This window comes from Engystomops pustulosus, chromosome 1 (assembly GCF_040894005.1).
Source record: "Engystomops pustulosus chromosome 1, aEngPut4.maternal, whole genome shotgun sequence".
Lineage (NCBI taxonomy): Eukaryota > Metazoa > Chordata > Amphibia > Anura > Leptodactylidae > Engystomops > Engystomops pustulosus.
The window spans coordinates 16,802,906-16,823,084 of NC_092411.1; the positions used below are offsets into that span (position 1 = coordinate 16,802,906).

A 20,179-nucleotide genomic window follows, 5' to 3' on the forward strand; every position below is an offset into this window, starting at 1 on the left:
CTATCTCATATCTATCTATCTATATATCTATCTATCTATCTATCTCATTATCTATCTCATATCTATCTATCTATCTATCTATCTATCTCATTTCTATCTATCTATCTATCTATCTATCTCATATCTATCTATCTATCTATCTATCTATCTCATATCTATCTATCAATCTATTTATCTATCTATCTATCTATCTATCTATCTCATATCTATCTATCTATCTATCTCATATCTATCTATCTCATATCTATATATCTATCTATCTATCTATCTATCTCATATCTATCTATCTCATATCTATCTATCTCATATCTATCTATCTCATATCTATCTATCTATCTCATATCTATCTATCTATCTATCTATCTCATATCTATCTATCTATCTCATATCTATCTATCTATCTCATATCTATCTATCTCATATCTATCTATCTCATATCTATCTATCTCATATCTATCTATCTCATATCTATCTATCTCATATCTATCTATCTATCTATCTATCTATCTATCTCATATCTATCTATCTATCTATCTCATATCTATCTATCTCATATCTATCTATCATAAACATTCCCTCCATCATGTATTGGATCATTATGATACAGTATCTGTATTTCTTTGATTATGTGCAGGATTAGACACCGGGGGGTTATTTAGTGATACGTTCCATCAGATCGGCTTATAGCGATGCTTCTCCTCTATAATGACTATTATTACACATTTAGTAAGTGACAACTTGGCGGAGGCCCCCGGAGCCGCGCAGATAATCTCCTGTGTGTGAATAGAAGAACGTCCAATATTCTAATATCTAATACTTTTATCCGAAGAGCAAACTATTCAACATTTACACATGAAATTAAGTAAAACACATTCAGTTTTTAATTACAATCTACTTGTGACATTCTGAAGAAGAGGTAACGGGGATGAGCTGCGCTCGCGCTATGGGCTATGGGGTGCGGGGAGATTACGCGCATCTTCTGACTGCAGTGATTGAAATCACAAATTATTGGTCTTGGATAAAATTATACATCATAGGAAGAGATTAGAAAGATTTAATCTTCAGTCAAAATCTTTAAAAATAAAACTCAAGGAGAACCCAATCTACACGGAACAATCTCATAAAGAGATAAAGGGGAATTATACTCAAAGGGGTTTATTTTCTAAAATGTCAAATACAAGTAGTCCAGGGGCAAGGGGAGGAAAAGTAACTACAAGCCTCTGACACTTGTCCTGGGGTCTAATGGGTGATGTCACTAGTCACATAGAAGGGACAATGAAACATAGAGATAAAACACACAGTGATGTCACAGTACAGAGATAATACACACAGTGATGTCACAGTACAGGGATAATACACACAGTGATGTCACAGTACAGGGATAATACACACAGTGATGTCACAGTACAGGGATAATACACACAGTGATGTCACAGTACAGGGATAACACACACAGTGATGTCACAGTACAGGGATAATACACACAGTGATGTCACAGTACAGAGATAATACACACAGTAATGTCACAGTACAGGGATAATATACACACAGTGATGTCACAGTACAGGGATAATACACACAGTGATGTCACAGTACAGGGATAATATACACACAGTGATGTTACAGTACAGGGATAATACACACAATGATGTCACAGTACAGGGATAATACACACAGTGATGTCACAGTACAGGGATAATACACACAGTGATGTCACAGTACAGGGATAATACACACAGTGATGTCACAGTACAGGGATAATACACACAGCGATGTCACAGTACAGGGATAATACACACAGTGATGTCACAGTACAGGGATAAAACACACAGTGATGTCACAGTACAGGGATAAAACACACAGTGATGTCACAGTACAGAGATAATACACAGCGATGTCACAGTACAGGGATAATACACACAGTGATGTCACAGAACAGGGATAATACACACAGTGATGTCACAGTACAGGGATAATACACACAGGGATGTCACAGTACAGGGATAATACACAAAGTGATGTCACAGTACAAGGGTAATACACACAGTGATGTCACAGTACACAGATAATACACACAGTAATGTCACAGTACAGCGATAATACACACAGTGATGTCACAGTACAGAGATAATACACACAGTGATGTCACAGTACAGGGATAATACACACAGTGATGTCACAGTACAGAGATAATACACACAGTGATGTCACAGTACAGGGATAATACACACAGTAATGTCACAGTACAGGGATAATACACACAGTGATGTCACAGTACAGAGATAATACACACAGTGATGTCACAGTACAGGGATAATACACACAGTGATGTCACAGTACAGGGATAATACACACAGTGATGTCACAGTACAGAGATAATACACACAGTGATGTCACAGTACAGGGATAATACACACAGTGATGTCACAGTACAGGGATAATACACACAGTGATGTCACAGTACAGAGATAATACACACAGTGATGTCACAGTACAGGGATAATACACACAGGGATGTCACAGTACAGGGATAATACACAAAGTGATGTCACAGTACAAGGGTAATACACACAGTGATGTCACAGTACACAGATAATACACACAGTAATGTCACAGTACAGCGATAATACACACAGTGATGTCACAGTACAGAGATAATACACACAGTGATGTCACAGTACAGGGATAATACACACAGTGATGTCACAGTACAGAGATAATACACACAGTGATGTCACAGTACAGGGATAATACACACAGTAATGTCACAGTACAGGGATAATACACACAGTGATGTCACAGTACAGAGATAATACACACAGTGATGTCACAGTACAGGGATAATACACACAGTGATGTCACAGTACAGGGATAATACACACAGTGATGTCACAGTACAGAGATAATACACACAGTGATGTCACAGTACAGGGATAATACACACAGTGATGTCACAGTACAGGGATAATACACACAGTGATGTCACAGTACAGGGATAATACACACAGTGATGTCACAGTACAGGGATAATACACACAGTGATGTCACAGTACAGGGATAATACACACAGTGATGTCACAGTACAGGGATAATACACACAGTGATGTCACAGTACAGGGATCATACACACAGGGATGTCACAGTACAGGGATAATACACACAGTGATGTCACAGTACAGGGATCATACACACAGTGATGTCACAGTACAGGGATAATACACACAGTGATGTCACCGTACAGTGATGATCATGTGATGATGCGTGTTATAACTATAGGTTTGGTGGTTGAGAAAGGAGCTAAAACCTTTTTCAGCCATAGGATGTAGCCGCTCTTCATTCACCACTGGATACAAATATGTGATATCTGGTTTCTTTTAGTAACATTGTTATCTATTACATTCTCAGGCCTCATGCACACGATTGCAACTTAGACCGTAACACACGGGCCCGGTGCAGATGTGACGGGGGGGATGAGGAGCGCCCGCTCACCTTCATAGAGAGTCGGCAAAGCAGAATGGGCAGAAATAGGACTCGATCTTCTACCGCTCACCGCACTGTAACCGGGGGGTAATAGACCTCAATTTATGCAGCCACATCACGGCCCCCAATAAGGTTGTGTCCATGGAGTCTTAGTTTGTTTAGGAGACCATGTTGTATCGGTTTTCAACTTTGAATTTGTATATAGATACATTTTCGGCGTCTTTATACCATTTATTGAGGAACCATTACACAGAGGACATCAACCATAGGAGAAGTCCTGGTCTTCTACTCAGGAACCACAACTGTGATGTTATAGGTCAGGCTCCACTAGAATCCTCTGCATCTATCATGTTATACAATGTATATATATGACCCCCATGTACTCACGCTCAGGTTGTGTACCCCCCATATACTCACGCTCAGGTTGTGTAGCCCCCCCCATGTACTCACGCTCAGGCTGTGTAGCCCCCCATGTGCTCACGCTCAGGTTGTGTAGCCCCGCCATGTGCTCACGCTCAGGTTGTGTAGCCCCGCCATGAACTCATGTTCAGGTTGTGTAGCCCCCCCATGTGCTCACGCTCAGGTTGTGTAGCCCCGCCATGTACTCACGCTCAGGTTGTGTAGCCCCGCCATGTACTCACGCTCAGGTTGTGTAGCCCCCCCATATACTCACGCTCAGGTTGTGTAGCCCCCCCATGTACTCACGCTCAGGTTGTTCCCCCCCCCATGTACTCACGCTCAGGTTGTCCCCCCCCCCCATGTACTCATGCTCAGGTTGTGTAGCCCCCCATGAACTCATGCTCAGGTTGTGTAGCCCCCCATGTACTCACGCTCAGGTTGTTCCCCCCCCCCCATGTACTCATGCTCAGGTTGTGTAGCCCCCCATGTACTCACGCTCAGGTTGTTCCCCCCCCCCATGTACTCACGCTCAGGTTGTGTAGCCACCTTGACCGGCTGGGAGCTCTCTCCGGGTCCCCATTCGTTATAAGCCACGATTCGGAAGGAGTAGGTCTCCTCTGGTTTCAGATTGCCCACTGTTAACTGCAAGGCCACAGGCTGCGACGTGTTCAGTGCCCGTTCCCTGAATGAGACGAAGAGAAACAAGATGATCTAAAAGGACTCAAGACACAGAAAGTAAAGATACAATAATAAACAGAAAGGACACAAGTAATAATAGAAACCAGGACTTTCCACTATCTGAGCCTACGTTGTGCCCAGTAAGGGGTGATGACGCAGACACGGACGATGGCTAATTATCTGTCTATGGTGATGACCCGCTCTCCGTGGCCATGGCTGCGCTATTGTCGGTGTGTAAGACGCTTATCTATCATTAACCTTCCACCTCATTTATGATGAGAGAAACCATCGAGGCAAACAAATTCCTACGACAATGAGTCGCTCGGCTGATAACGCACAACAGTTGACTCTTCATAATTGCCAGTTGACAGAGAAATCCACTCAACCTCAGAGACGCCACTTAAAGGGAATGTGTCACCAGAAAATGGGCTATTTTTTTACAACCATATAGTTATGTAACAATCAAAAATATCTCTTTGTTCTAAGAGGTGATGAGGAGACACAACTGCAATGTTCAGGTCTGTGCTGAAAATTGGGAGTTTGGGGTCTTCGAACCTTGGCTTCAGCCATAAGTTTAGGGTGGGGGTGCACTCACATGTGCACTGCTATTGAATGGGGGTGGTGTAATTTACTATACGATCTTCACTCATCGATGACGTCAAGGGGAGTGATGTTCCTCAGAAAAATTTATGACGCACAATCCACATTTGCTGTGACCACGGGTGTCACCAGTGGAGATGAGTGTACCCAAACCCTAAACAAACCTTTCAGGTTTTTGGAACTTTAACAGATTAGCTCATCCTTATGACAATTGATTGCTGTAGGAACTCTCCCCCGCTGATCTGTCTAAGCCTCCACCCCCTCACCGACCTTAAAGACACATATAACATATAGGGTATGGAGCCCAATGAACAAAGAGGACCTCATTTGGTATTGTCCTACGGTTAATCCCAACTATCTGTTAAACCCCCAGTACAAAAGCACATGAGAGCCCCCTTCCTAAAGAATAACTAAAAAATATAACTTCACATTAATTAAAATATTATCTGGAAAAAAGATCGATAGCCATAACATAGAGTCCAGAGATCATGAGTAATGCCCATTGTAGTCTAGAATAGTAAAGTGGTGCAGAGTTACATTGTTGGTGGTCTCAGGTAGTGACTGAGCTAAAGTCAACATCTCTGGTGGTCTAGAGCAGCAATTGAATTAAAGAAAGAAATAAAATTTCTTGACTTTAGTCTGTGATTTATCAAAAACCAGTAGAGACTTTGAGAGAGTATTCTAGCTTTAGGGCCCCTTTTCCCCTTTGGGCCCAGTGAAACTGAAGAGGCTACACAGATACAGTGGGGCACATTTACTTACCCGGTCCATTCGCATTCCAGCGGCGGCTTCATGAAGGTCCTGCGCCAGATGTCCACCAGGTGGCGCTGCTGCGCTGAAGTCCGCCGAGGTGCCCTGGAGTTCATTGGGGCAGATTTATCAAGTGTCTGAAAGTCAGAATATTTCCAGTTGCCCATGGCAACCAATCACAGCTCAGCTTTCATTTTACCAGTGCTCATGAATATTTTAAAGGGGAGCTGTGATTGGTTGCCATGGACAACTGGAAATATTCTGACTTTCAGACACTTGATAAATCTGCCCCATTGTCTCATCGTGGTGCATGTGAGTATGGCCCGTGCGACCAATTATTTTTTTTAAATGCGGTGGTTTTTCCAAATCCGTCGGGTTACCGCTCAGCCACGCCCCCCCCCCCCCCATTTCCTTCGCGTGCATGCCGGCGCCGATGCGCCACAATCCGATCACGTGCGCCAAAATCCCGGAGCAATTCAGGGGAAATCGCCGCAAATCGGAAATATTCGGGTAACACGTCGGGAAAACGCAAATCGGGCCCTTAGTAAATGACCCCCAGTATGTCCTACCCTGGTCTTGCCCATACACATCTGTTGAAGAACCTGTACATAATTCTCCTTTATAGTGAGACTTTATTTTTGAGAAGACGTGATCCAAGAATGGAACCCAATCTTTTATACATAGCAAAACCCAGGACTCGGAGACCTGATAATATTACCAGTTTGACGTCCACCAGTCTACATTTTATTGCCCAGCTTATACCATGGTGTACAAGATCTTAAGATTTTTTAGATTTACTTCCTTCTTTTCATTTTACCACCCACTACACGGTGAAACATGTTCACCGTACTTGAAGTCTCTTTTTCCGGGACTCGTCTTGCCAAGATCTACTCAAGTGAGTCGTATTGTCTTCAGACAAAGCCCATGGGACATTCATTAAAGCTCCGAAGTATTTTTAGAATCTTTCAGAGACAAAAATACCTGACATGATGGATAAATACTAAGCTCAGACTCCATATTTCCAACCTGAGAATACAATGTAGCATTCGGGAAGGATGTTTTGACTGTCTAAACACGTGTTGATGGCAGGTGTCTTACATGGGAACGGTATGAGACCGATGTGACAGCTCGGAGTTGAAAGCTTCTTTATCTCAATAGAAGCTACAACTTTTCCATTTACTGGTTGTGATCTCTGTTAGAGAAAACCTGACATAACATGATCTCGTGAATATATAAAAAGAACCAGAATTTCGGCAAGGTCTACAGGTTTTCACTTCTCTATGAGTGCCTGAGGCTGGAGTGAATAAATAAAAAATTTTAAAAAATTACATTTTAAACTATATTGTATTTTTTCATACCATTTTGGGCTTGTTCCTGATTTGTGATCATTCTCTAAAGCAGGACCTTAAGGCCACCACTTGCCAAAGATCTACTGGCTGAAGCCCCTAACAACAGGTGGAGCTTCAGGAGAATAATGGCTTTTTGGGTCAAAATACTTTTGACTGGTCATTTTTCAATTTGCAAATAGTATCAGGTGGCATCATGCAATACCCATTCATTAGGTCTTGAAGTGCCTAATTTTGTTCATCTTAGGTGAGACATGTGTCTTCCATTAGACCTCAGTAAAGTGGTTTGTATAATCAGGTAATGTCACGTTCATTCACTGAAGTCTACAGAGGTGATAGTGGCATCTTTATTTGTGATAGTGGCATCTACAGTGGTGATAGTGGCATCTACAGTGGTGATAGTGGCATCTAGAGTGGTGATAGTGGCATCTCCAGTGGTGACAGTGGCATCTACAGTTGTGATAGTGGCATCTACAGTGGTGATAGTGGCATCTAGAGTGGTGATAGTGGCATCTCCAGTGGTGACAGTGGCATCTAGAGTGGTGATAGTGGCATCTACAGTGGTGATAGTGGCATCTACAGAGGTGATAGTGGCATCTAGAGTGGTGATAGTGGCATCTACAGTGGTGATAGTGGCATCTAGAGTGGTGATAGTGGCATCTACAGTGGTGATAGTGGCATCTAGAGTGGTGATAGTGACATCCACAGTGGTGATAGTGGCATCTACAGTGGTGATAGTGACATCTACAGTGGTGATAGTGGCATCTAGAGTGGTGATAGTGACATCTACAGTGGTGATAGTGGCATCTAGAGTGGTGATAGTGGTATCTACAGTGGTGATAGTGGCATCTACAGTGGTGATAGTGGCATCTACAGTGGTGATAGTGACATCTACAGTGGTGATAGTGGCATCTAGAGTGGTCATAGTGGCATCTACAGTGGTGATAGTGGCATCTACAGTGGTGATAGTGGCATCTACAGTGTTGATAGTGGCATCTAGAGTGGTGATAGTGGTATCTACAGTGGTGATAGTGGCATCTACAGTGTTGATAGTGGCATCTAGAGTGGTGATAGTGGCATCTACAGTGGTGATAGTGGTATCTACAGTGGTGATAGTGGCATCTAGAGTGGTGATAGTGGCATCTACAGTGTTGATAGTGGCATCTAGAGTGGTGATAGTGGTATCTACAGAGGTGATAGTGGCATCCACAGTGGTGATAGTGGCATCTACAGTGGTGATAGTGGCATCTACAATTGTGGATGTTTTGGTTTCTGCAATGATGGTCATTTTGTTTTTGGTTGGAAATATTGGTATTTACAATAGTTAACATTCTGTTTTTTGCAAAGTTAATTGAAAAAGTTGGCCATGATGGTTGACATCTTGACTTTGTCACTGTGAATGTAGTGCCAAAAATGGAAACTTTAGAGTACTTTAGGCTAAAAAAACTTCCAACTCTTTTCTTTATTCATCTACTTCATAGTCTACTCATCATGTCGGCCATGGAAGATTAGGAGGCGTTACAGTAGCTAACACCATGGAGATGTACATGTAACGCACAAGGCATCAGCATGGGATCTATAATTGTAGATCTTAGGCTATAATTCACTTGATCTTTCCTGAGAGTAGGTCCTGCCGAAATCCTCAGTCTCTATAGAGACAGATGAAGGCCGAGCCCCAGAAGACTCCAAATAGAGTCATCATTATAGAGTAGACTGTAGATCATCTCACATAGGTGTACAATGTAATTACCGCACTCCTGTACTACTACTAACCATGGGAAGATATGTCAAACACCTAATTAGCTGCTTCAAGGTGGCAGAGACCAGATAATGTTCCTCTACGAGAAGTGGCAGACACCGGAGAACAAATCGTTTTACACCGGGATGAGCTCAATGGATCCATTAATTGTAACACTTCTTTATCTGTTGGGTTCCTGCTGCTTTATTAAGAAGGCTTGAAATGTAAGGAATTAATTTCAGTGGTATATATAGATTATTGGGGCTGGGGGGCGGGGGTATCAACGATAAAATGCTTCTCTCACACAGGTGTCTGCTGTACTATACACATTGAACCTGACCATAGCTCCTAAACATCGCAAGAGATCAGTTACTGTGACAACTAGACCTCTCATTTGGCACAATTTATTATGGTCTGCATAAGGCAGGCTGTAATAGATGAGCAATGTACAGGCAGTTCCCAGGTTACATACAAGAAAAGGTCTGCAGGTTTGTTCTTAAGTTGAATTTGTATGTAAGTCGGAACTGTATACTTTATTATTGTAAACCCAGGCAAAAAATTTTTGGTGTCTGTGACAATTGGATTTTAAAAATGTTGGGTTGTCATAAGAACCGGGATTAACAATAATTCATAATTACAGACAACTGTTATAGCTTTTTATTGTAGCCTGTGGCTAAAGTACAGTAAATTACTAACGTCCAGAGGTCCGTTTGTAACTAGGGGTCGTATGTAAGTCGGGTGTTCTTAAGTAGGGGACCGCTTGTATTCACAATAGCAGTAAGATATCAGGGATCAAACCCATAGGATTAAACACGCTATAAAAATAAATTTCTAAAAAAATTCGATAACATGTCCCAAAATGCCTGATCTATTAAAACATAAAAAATAATTATCCCACGCAGTGAAACAAAACCATAATATCAATACAAAATCACTGCAGTTGTATCAAACTCAATGGAGATGTTTCATAGACTCCGGGGCTCAAGGACATCACAAACCAAGTGTAAAGATAATTTAGGTGGTATTTTATTGAATAATAACAATACAACATTGTTTCAGCTCTGGAAAGGAACCTTCTTCAGGTCTGACGATGATGAATCCTGTCTGGAGTTGAAATTTATTGAATAAAACCTATGCAAAGCGTTTCAGCATTTCAATAAAGTGTTTCATAAAATTAATTCAATACATTTTCAATAGAATTAATTAAGTTAATTAAAATGCATTAAAATTAAATATAGAATAAAAACAATGAAACGCGTTTTAGCTCTGGACGGGAAACTTCACGAGGTCTGACAAAGGCTCCTGCCCGGGGCTGCAACTTGTTGTGTTGTTTTTATTCAAGAAAATACTGATTAAATTATCTTTACACCTGTTATGTAATGTCCATGAGCATTAGAGTCTATGAATACTCTAGAAGCGGATTATAATATTGGTGGTTTGGGCGGTAGACTGAGGGCCAAGCCTTTGAGGGGGAACATGGCCACCCAAACCACCCACCAAATTCTATACCCAGAAGTACCTTCAGCCATGACATCTTCATATATCTGCTCCTGCTCTTAATACACATGTACACAAGAGCCTTTTCAGGACCTTTGAAGGTCCTCCAAAGATCCTAAAGTGCAGATTGAAAGCAGCAGAAGGGACACATCCTCCATTCCCCAAGAAGCTGATTCTAGGACCAGATGTAGGAAGTGATTCCAGACTTGTAGGGGCTATAATATTCATACAGCCCAGGATCCATGGCGGTCCTAATCCGTCCCTGATCTCCACTGGGTTTTATCTGGAGGACATGTAACGGTGTTATCTGGATACCGGCAAGCAGCGGCTTTAGTATTAAGCTATGTTAATTCTTCATAAGGTGTTAGTGCACTTATGCCCTGCTTTACTGAAGCAACATCAAACCAGGGTCTGCGCCCCTTTGTTGTTTTCTTTGTTCCTATCTAAACTGAACTTAGGAATTTGGAATTTTTTTCTACCTTCCCAGTACACTGCATTTGTGATATGAAATGGTGCCACTGGGAAGTACAATTTGTCTAATAGAAAACAAGCCCACATACAGCTCTGTAAATGGAAAAAAAAAGTGGCTTTTGAGATGTAAGAAGTTAAAAACAAAAATATTAAGACAGTCGGCAAAAAGATGGTAAATTCTATATTAAGAATTTTCCTAGAATATATATACCGTAGTTAGTGCAATATGAAAATTCTAAAATATAGAGATATTTAGAACCTCTCTCTCATATATATATATATATATATATATATATATATATATATATATATATATAGCCTTAGATATACAATATAAGACAAAATTACAATTTAAAATCCCCTTTCTAAAAATCTCCAGGACACATAATTGGCCGGCATCTTGTATGAGCCTGTAAATCATCAGGCCGGTGGCTAATGTCTTCCATCCTCAGATGAACATACAGAAATAATAGCTGTTCTTTAGCATCTGTGAATATTTCCCAGATTAATTTAGTGTTAGACATAAAAGGGTTGACCTGTAATTTTTCACGCTGACATCGGTTTAAGCTGTGCAAACCAAAATAATGCATGCGCCCAATAATACAATGTAGCATTACCATATTTTTCATTGTCGGCCCCATGAATAATTAATATTTTTGGCCTGCTTAACTGCTTATGTCAAGTAAAGCCCTATTAACTGATTATATGAATGGTTTAATGCAGAGAGTGGGGAAATGTCAGCCCAGTCCCCGCGCTCTATACTGGATAGAAACTTCTTGACATGTATTTATTGGAGGGTAGAAGTAAATGGGGCGACATAAAATATTCCGACAACAACATTCAGCGGCTGCCATTTATAATCGGTGATTAACGTTGGGTTTGCCTAGAATTTTGTTTTGTACGTTCATTCTATATTCCTAGTTAATGAGCTTTTCTCTCATGTTCTGCATATTTTATTGTAATTACTCTTTAACCCGAGGGTCGTCTAATTTAAGACCCAATCCTGGTTGCCCTTCTTGGATGTTTGGGAGCAAAAGAACCCATTCACCTTGGGTCAAATCAGGGCTTCAGGAAAACATCTACTTTTTGAAAGTCTCCTGGTCTTGGCAGAAATTTTACTGTGACTGGTATTAAGCCAATGGGCCATTCGGGATGGGGCTCCAGGAGCCGGATAGGGTTAACACAACCTCCCCATCTCACTTCGTAGCTCATTTCTCTCACCAAATCCAAGCCCTAGGGCAGTGGTGGCGAACCTATGGCACGGGTGCCAGAGGTGGCACTCAGAGCCCACTATATGGGCACCCTTGCCATCACCCCAGGGCAGGGTTCGCCAGAAAGGACTCAACTTCTCTTGCAGTCCCAGGCAGCCCAGGACCCTAAAAGGAAACTACAATGATAATCCAAACTACTTCTCCTTCTTTCTATCGTACTGGTGTCCTCAGGTGCCTATACAAGTGAAACCTGTGACAGAGCAGGGGGTAATAAGTTACTGCTTACATTGTCGCATTGGCACTTCGCGAAAAAAAATGTGGGTTTTGGTTGTAGTTTGGGCACTCGGTGTAAAAAAGGTTTGCCATCACTGCCCTAGGGTGATTCCGGGGTAAGACCAGGAGGTTGTGGAAGCCTATCCGACCACCTGGAGTTCTTTCCTGAATGTACTAGTGCATGTCCTGGTCTTCAACTCAACTCTTGCTTCGTTCAACTAGGGGGCACATGACCCTACTTTGATCACTCCCACAATAACCAGATGTCCTCTACCTACTTTATCCTGTGGATCGATGATGTTATAAAATTGGAAAAGCTTAGGGGATAAGTTACAGATTGCTCATGGTTCAACCACTAGTACCCCCAGCACTTCTACACCAACACTTTATTCACCAAGGGAATGTTTGTTCGTCTTTCTCCTAATCACTGATCACCTCATTCATCTGTAACTTATCTGTTAACTAGTAGATATTGGATAAATTACATTGGTTGTACCACCACAATCCATTAAACCAAGATATGGAAACATCCCCTTAGATATTCAGATGAAATTTGACAGCAGCCAATACGACAAATTAATGCCCCTAGTGACCAGTCATTGCTGTGATTGGCCAGGGAGCCACCCTGTCCAATCATATCCATGGGTAGTTGCTAGGGGTGTCAGCTTGTCAGATTGGCTGTTCGACCACCAATCCGGCATTATGTCCTGGTCACTTGGGAAACACCTGGACGGGAACGGAAACTTCGGGTCTGCCCATCTCTTGCTGTAGAGTAGATGTCCTCGCTGTATAAATTATAGACCACCATAAAACCTCTCTACCGCTCCCAAGTCAATTGAGTTGAGCAGCAGTACCAGATATGGCCACTGAGAGGGTGGAGCTGTTTCTCGAGACAAAAACACAATATCATCTTCTAATCCCATTAAGACAAAACTAAAAAATACTCTGGAAAGATTCGTCATTATTCTGTATGCTACCAAGAAACGCCATAACAATGCAAGAATGAAACAATTGTTTGAACATAAAGTTGATGAGAACTTGGAAATGTCATGACAACCCGGTTTGTAGACAATCTGAAGCCCGGTACTAAAAGCAAAGTCATTAATTTCATAGTCAACTTTTCTTGTCTCTATGATTTTCAGACTTTCTAAAATCCAAGGTGATGTGACCTTCCGTGACCCGTCCCGCATCCAGGAAGCTAATGACAAGTCTAGAATCCTGAAGAAGAAACAAAGTGTGTGTCCGGGGGCTGAGGTTTATCTCTATTGTTTTATCCAGGAGATAATTATTATCACTAGGAGATAATAGATGCGTCACCTATGGACACGGACAAGAAGAAAACAAATATCTAAAACTTCTTTCTATAGTTTGAAACTAATTTTAATGTGAAATAACTTTCGCAATTGCAAGACGGTTTTTAAAGGATCTTGTTTTGATCTTAAAGGGGTTTTCTACTTCTCTTATGAGAGACTCTCAGTCTTTGGTGCCCCCAGTCATGTCGGACAACAAGTACCACTGACATCCCATTCATTCTGTATGTTACGGCTGAGCCAACAAGTTCACATATGAATGAACACCATGTGACCACCAGGGTTGGGAATTGGTTCAGAAGTCATATACAAGATGAACATCCAACCAGACCCGATGTATGAACAGCAAAATGCATGCACCATTTGGGGGTAGAGAATCTAAATGGGGGTCGAAATTAATCATGAATATTAGGGCACCCGCGTCCCGTATTTGAATGGAGTGCCATTGCTGCCAGGACTAGCGTCCTTGTCAAATAAGAGTCATAGGACCGTGTTCTTGTGGTCAGTATTGATCTCAGTGGTCAGTTTATCCAATGAATATCATTTTTTGGTATGGTTGCAGTGTGTACAACTCTCCAACCAGTTTTATGTATAGACAACTATGATTGGCACGATGTGGGAAGCGGGAGCCGGAACCAAAAAAGACCAGGAAAACCTCTTGATAATTAGTAGGTTAGTAAGATATAAAATTCTAAGAATAGAATACAATGGTTTATATCTATAGTCTGACCATGGAGATCCACAGGTCTGTCTGTTCTGGAAAGGACGTCAGTGTTGGGTATGGACTATCTATCGTAAATATACTATTACTATACTATATGGACACCACAAAGAAAGGCAATAAGAAATTGTTCTTACCTGTGTGCCCCATCCTTGGAGAAGTAGACGGTGTAGGCCTGTATGTTCCCTCTTGTATCCACCGGTGGCCTCCAACTGAGACGTACAAATCGACTAGAAACCAAAACAGGGACCACATCTCGAGGAGCAGAGGGAAGGACACTGGAGCTGGGAACAGCTGTAGGGGAATGGGGGGAATCAGTCAGAGAAGCGGGTGATACAAAGGTGAAGGGTCCGGCAGGGAAATGCGTGGGGGTAATAACTACTAAAGCCATCAAACACGGGATCGGGCAAAGATGGAACAAGAACAAATGTAGATTAAAATAAGTGATAAATAATATAAATCATCAACATAATGATCAAATACTGAACAGATATTATATTATTATTATACAATAGAATTATATTACTGTATTGGAACAATCAAATCCAGACAGGTTGAGGTCAGTCTTCTCCAGTAATGGCGAACCTATCAGAGAGCAGGCGCCCAAACTACAACCGTAACCTACTTATTTATAGCAAAGCACCAAGAACTTTACCCCAACAATTCAAGTAGTAAGTTATTGCTCCCTTCTTTGCAGATGCTTTCAATCTTGTTGGGTTGTAAGGACACTAATGCTGAGGAGAAATTTGGATTATCTTTGTAGCACCCAGGGTTCCCCTTATTTTAGTTATAATGTAGCCCTGTCCATACTTCCCCGCTCCTCCGGTAGTTCCTGGCAGACGAGGATAGTGCCAATTGCAAGATGTCCTGGGATACCATGGACTGCAGGAGAAAGGTGTGAGTCCTGGTGAACTCTGTGCTGGGGCAATGGCCTGGGTGGCCACAGAGAAAGCTCTAAGTGCCATCTCTGGGACCTCTGGGGCCACAGGTTAACCACCACTGGTCTACTAATTTTCCTTTTCCTCTGCCCCTCCCACGGATCAATCTGACATAAGGGCATATGGATAGGTTGTCAAAGTAGGACAACCCCTTTAAAGGGGTTATCCGGGTTTAAATTTGTCCGGGCTGGGGAGGGCTAGTTAAACATAATAAACATGTACTTACCTCCTCCGGTGCTGCCGATGTCCTGCGCCGAGGCCCGTCTTCTCTGTGCGCCGGTTTCATTACACCGGCGCACAGGGAGCTTCCGGCCGTCCGGAAGCTCCCATGCGCACCATCTCTCAGCGCTTACAACGCTGAGAGATAGGGACGCATGGGAGGAGCCGTCCACATCGTGGACCGGAAGCTCCCTGTGCGCGGCTTCCGTGCCCCTGTAAACAAACAGGGGCACGGATCGAAGGGACCGCGGCGCGGGACAACGGCGGCGCCGGAGGAGGTAAGTACATGTTTATTATGTTTAACTAGCCCTCCCCAGCCTGGACATAAAAAAAAATTTAAACCCGGATAACCCCTTTAAAACTGTTTCTTTTCAGATGTTAACAGTCCTATTTCCTGGCATCATGGACATTTTTTGAGAATAAAATAAGCTCTGTCGGATTATTACAGCATCGTCAGCTAAATACAAGCCCTTCTTCTGCTTCATAGAAAATTCATCTCCCAAAATTTAGAATTTCCACATTCTGAACTAATTCTGAGAGCTCCTGCCAAGATTCCAGGGAGTGTGCTCCTCCTCTGCCACCGAGCACCTGTCCCTTTCTACCAAGCCAGCACTTACCATTTTACTAGTAAATGAGCCTTTACCGTCCTAATAATAGTTTCCCCTTAAAGAAAATTGCAGTAATAAACGTCGGCTAATAACAGCTATCACAGGCGCTTTATTTTTAGTGACTTCCATATTCGAGAGATCGAGAAACATGAATGGTTTAAGCAAGACGGCCATAACTCTAATTCATGGGCCACCGTAAAGTCTGGTCATAAATGTTTACCCCTTTTTATTAAACATGGATTAACCAGAAGACATTAATGAACAAACTTTTTGAACAACTAGAATTTTGGGACATTTTTAGGTTGATCCGATTGGTGACTGATTGGCTGATCTACCACCTCTGCAGTTGTGGCCTCCACTTGTAAAAGGAACTTGGAGTTAACAGCTTTGAAATCTCGTGTCCATTGTCCATGTCAACTGGGCCAGGTTTATAATATTGGATATTGGGTATAAACTATGGTCACGAAGTAATCTTAGGAGAACACAAGAGATCCATAGAAAAGTTGACCTTGATCAGGTCCAAGACCAGGATCCCCATGTCTTACCCAGCGGCAGAGCATCATGGCCATGGCTTTTGGGGCATTAAAAAACGTACATTGACTCATCACCAAGGTTTTATCCATGAGTGTTAATATTAGATGTAGAAATCTAAAGGTTGTCATTTAGATGAGGATTTTTCTATAATATGAGTCATGGAAGGGAGGACGTTTGAGCAGAGCTCAACAGATGGATGCAACAATACTATTGATGTTAGCCACAGTAGAAATGGACTTTCAAGTTCTGCTATGAGGAGATCATCTTTGTGTGGATTCTAAACTTGATATTTTAGCATAATAAGCCCACACATATTACACACAAAGGTCAAGTATGTAGAAAAGTCCAGATTATCATTAATAACATTTATCAAAAAATCATCTATCAACATCCTCACATTAGAGAAAGTCCTTTGTTGATTACTAATATGCAAATCTGTGAACCAGAAGGAAGAACTCGACTCATTTTCCACAGACACAAACTTTATAACTCTGGTTCCCTTGTCTTGAATAAATATTTTTAATTTATTTAAATATATTTTAAATTCTGTATTAGTTTTGTACCCTTGTGCAAATATTTTGGTGGGGGTGGAGGACAGTTAATATGGCAGCTGAATAGTTTGAAAGAAAGGGGGAAGAGCACCATAAATGGAGTGGAGCACCAAACCAAGGCTATGCAGTGGAGCACCAAACCAAGACTATGTAGTGAAACATGAAACCATGATGATGGAGCATAGCATCAAACCAAGACTATGGAGTGGAGCACCAAACCAAGCCTATGCAGTAGAGCACCAAACCAAGACTAGGCAGTAGAGCACCAAACCAAGGCTATGCAGTGGAGCACCAAACCATGACTATGGAGCGGAACATCACACCAAGACTATGGAGTGAAACAAAAAACCATGACAGTGTAGCAGAGCATCGAACCAATACCATGGAGTGCAGCACCAAACCAAGACTGTTGAGTGGAGCACCAAACCAGGACTATGAAGTGGAGCACCAAACCAGTACTATGGAGTTGAGCACCAAACCAAGAGTGGCCTACCAGAGTAAAATGTGTCTTTCCTTTCCCTTTGGCTTGATATACTCCAAGATGCAATATTTTAGGGGTCGATTATGTTACTGAGTGTATGTCTATATGTAAGTGGCAACCACTGCATGCGATGTCTATCAAGCACATCCTGAGTTTTGTTGTCTTGATATACTTTTTGAATTTCCATCATTAGTAGGTGGAGTCCTCAATGTGATCCCCCACCCAGAACACAAAGTTTGCCTATAAATCAGACATGACTAGTTCACAAACATGATGTCTTCCTTTCTGCTTTTGCTGCTCCAAATGCTCCCTCCAGGATTATAGCTTCTCCATGACCACTGTGGGTATGTCCTCTCACTGCTGTGGACTAACTCTACACTAAGTTACTCCACATCCCCTGCCCTTTGCTATGAGTGAGTGTTAAATTAGAAGCCTACTATTGTCTCTACTCAAAGCAGATGGCAGTGGCTGTGCAGAATAATCCATTAGCACAGAGCTCAGCAGTGTGAGGACAGGCCCCCTTATGGCTGCCATACACAAACACACATTGGGGCTCATTTACTTACCCGGTCCAGTCGCGATCCAGCGGTGCGTTCTCCGACGATGATTCGGCTCTGCCGGCATTTATTAAAGTCGTGCGCCCGATATCCAGTACGTGTCGCTGCTGCGCCGAGGTCCACCAGAGTTCACCATCTTCTTCCTGGTGCATGTAAGTGCTGATTTTGCGACACAGATTATTTTTAAATTCTACGGTTTTTCTGAATCCGTCGGGTTGTCCGACGGCCACGCCCCCCGATTTCTGCCACGTGAAAGGCAGTACTGATGCGCCAAATTCCATTCACGTGCACCAAAATCCTGGGGCAATTCAGGGCAAATCGGAAATCACCAGGAAACCTGTCAAAAGTGCGCGATTCGGACCCTTAGTAAATGAGCCCCAGTGTCTGTACTGATATATTGTATTTTTTTATATTTCCTTACAGTTTAAAGAAGTTTTAGAAGCCAAGTCTAAAATATATTCCACTGCAACCAACAACAAGAAACCGTGGATTACGATACATTATTCCGGATCAAAGGATAATTGGAATTTCCCTTTTTGTAAATGTCTTCTTAAACCCTAGAAGATTGAGCGCTCAGACTCCAGCATTTTCTGCCACTTATCCGAGGCTGATTCATTTGCAAGCTTAATCTTGGAATTAGCGATTATCAGCTCTTACCTAGCGAGGACTAAGCATCTCCGACGTTTCCATAGCCACGGAGATCACTTATCTGTTGTCATGGAAAATACCGTGGATAAACTAAACTTAACAATGCTGAAAGATGGAGATTCTGGATATTATATCATGTGGAGGGCTCACCACTTTGTGTCTAGGATACAGTATGTCGGCAATTATTCTGCCACTTCGGAGATGTGAGCGCGGATTCTATGCAGATTATAACAGTCGTATTGATGCTGGATACATTGTATACACTGGCTTTGCTCCACTATATATGTACTTTCTATATGTTCTATGCACATCTGAACACATTAATATTCATGACTCTACAATTCTATACTTAAATTTATGGAAAAAAGAAACCATTTTATAAGACAGAACACCCAAATGTTCATTCATCTATAGGATAGCCCTGTGCCTGAGTGCCTATGGGCAGCCTTATGTGGGAACATCTGCTGGAAACAAGACTTCCAAATGAATGCACTTAAGTCATGTATATTCTTGATTTAAAGGGAGTTTCTACTAATGATCTGATTTATTCTGTGGATTGATCATCAATGTCAAATGCATGGGTGTCACGTAGGATCCCAGAAGTAGCTGTAATCAGGTGGTGGGAGCGAGTCTGATACTGATGACATGTTATGTAAATGATAAGTTGGAAACTGGAGTAGACACTCATTGAGTAGGGGAAGACACTTAAAGAGGGACCAGAAGAAGACTGAAAAAGAGGAGGACACCAAGGGAAGGATTAGGGAGTTTCTGTAGAGGTGGACACCCCATGAAGGAAAAATGCATGGCAATAGAGGAGGAGGACAAGGGAAAAATGCAAAAGACAAAACTCAAGGATGGACAGAAAGGTTGTGGTGGAGATGAAAGTAATTAAATGGAGAAAAGTTGTAGAGTAAGACAACAATTATGGACAAGAAGAGACAATATGGGAGGAAACCCAAGAAGGACAGGAGGAGACTATAAAAGAGGACAGCCATGAGTGATAAGAAGAGACAACATGGCAGGAAACAAGGGAGGGGAGAGATAAGACTAAGGAGAGGACATCCAGGAGGGACAAGAGAAGACTACAGAAGTGGACACTCGGGAGAGGCGAGAGAAGACTAGACCAGAGGACACAGGGGAGGAGCAAGAGAAGACTAGAGCAGAGGACA

At 42.1% G+C, this 20,179-nt stretch overlaps 1 protein-coding gene across 7 annotated transcripts in view; it reads right to left on the reverse strand.

Annotated features, from left to right (window-relative positions):
- The window catches only part of DCC (DCC netrin 1 receptor), a 583,792-nt gene that overhangs the window by 180,003 nt on the left and 383,610 nt on the right, over window positions 1-20,179 (reverse strand). For 4 of the 7 annotated variants that reach the window (XM_072134147.1, XM_072134130.1, XM_072134122.1 and 1 more), the window contains exons 8-9: window positions 14,612-14,855; window positions 4,407-4,561 (exon numbers count right to left, since the gene is read on the reverse strand). In XM_072134147.1, coding sequence (XP_071990248.1) covers window positions 4,407-4,561; window positions 14,612-14,855 — 399 coding nt within the window. The remainder of the gene's footprint in view (window positions 1-4,406; window positions 4,562-14,611; window positions 14,856-20,179) is intronic. The other 3 variants (XM_072134166.1, XM_072134174.1, XM_072134157.1) reach the window with 1 other exon arrangement.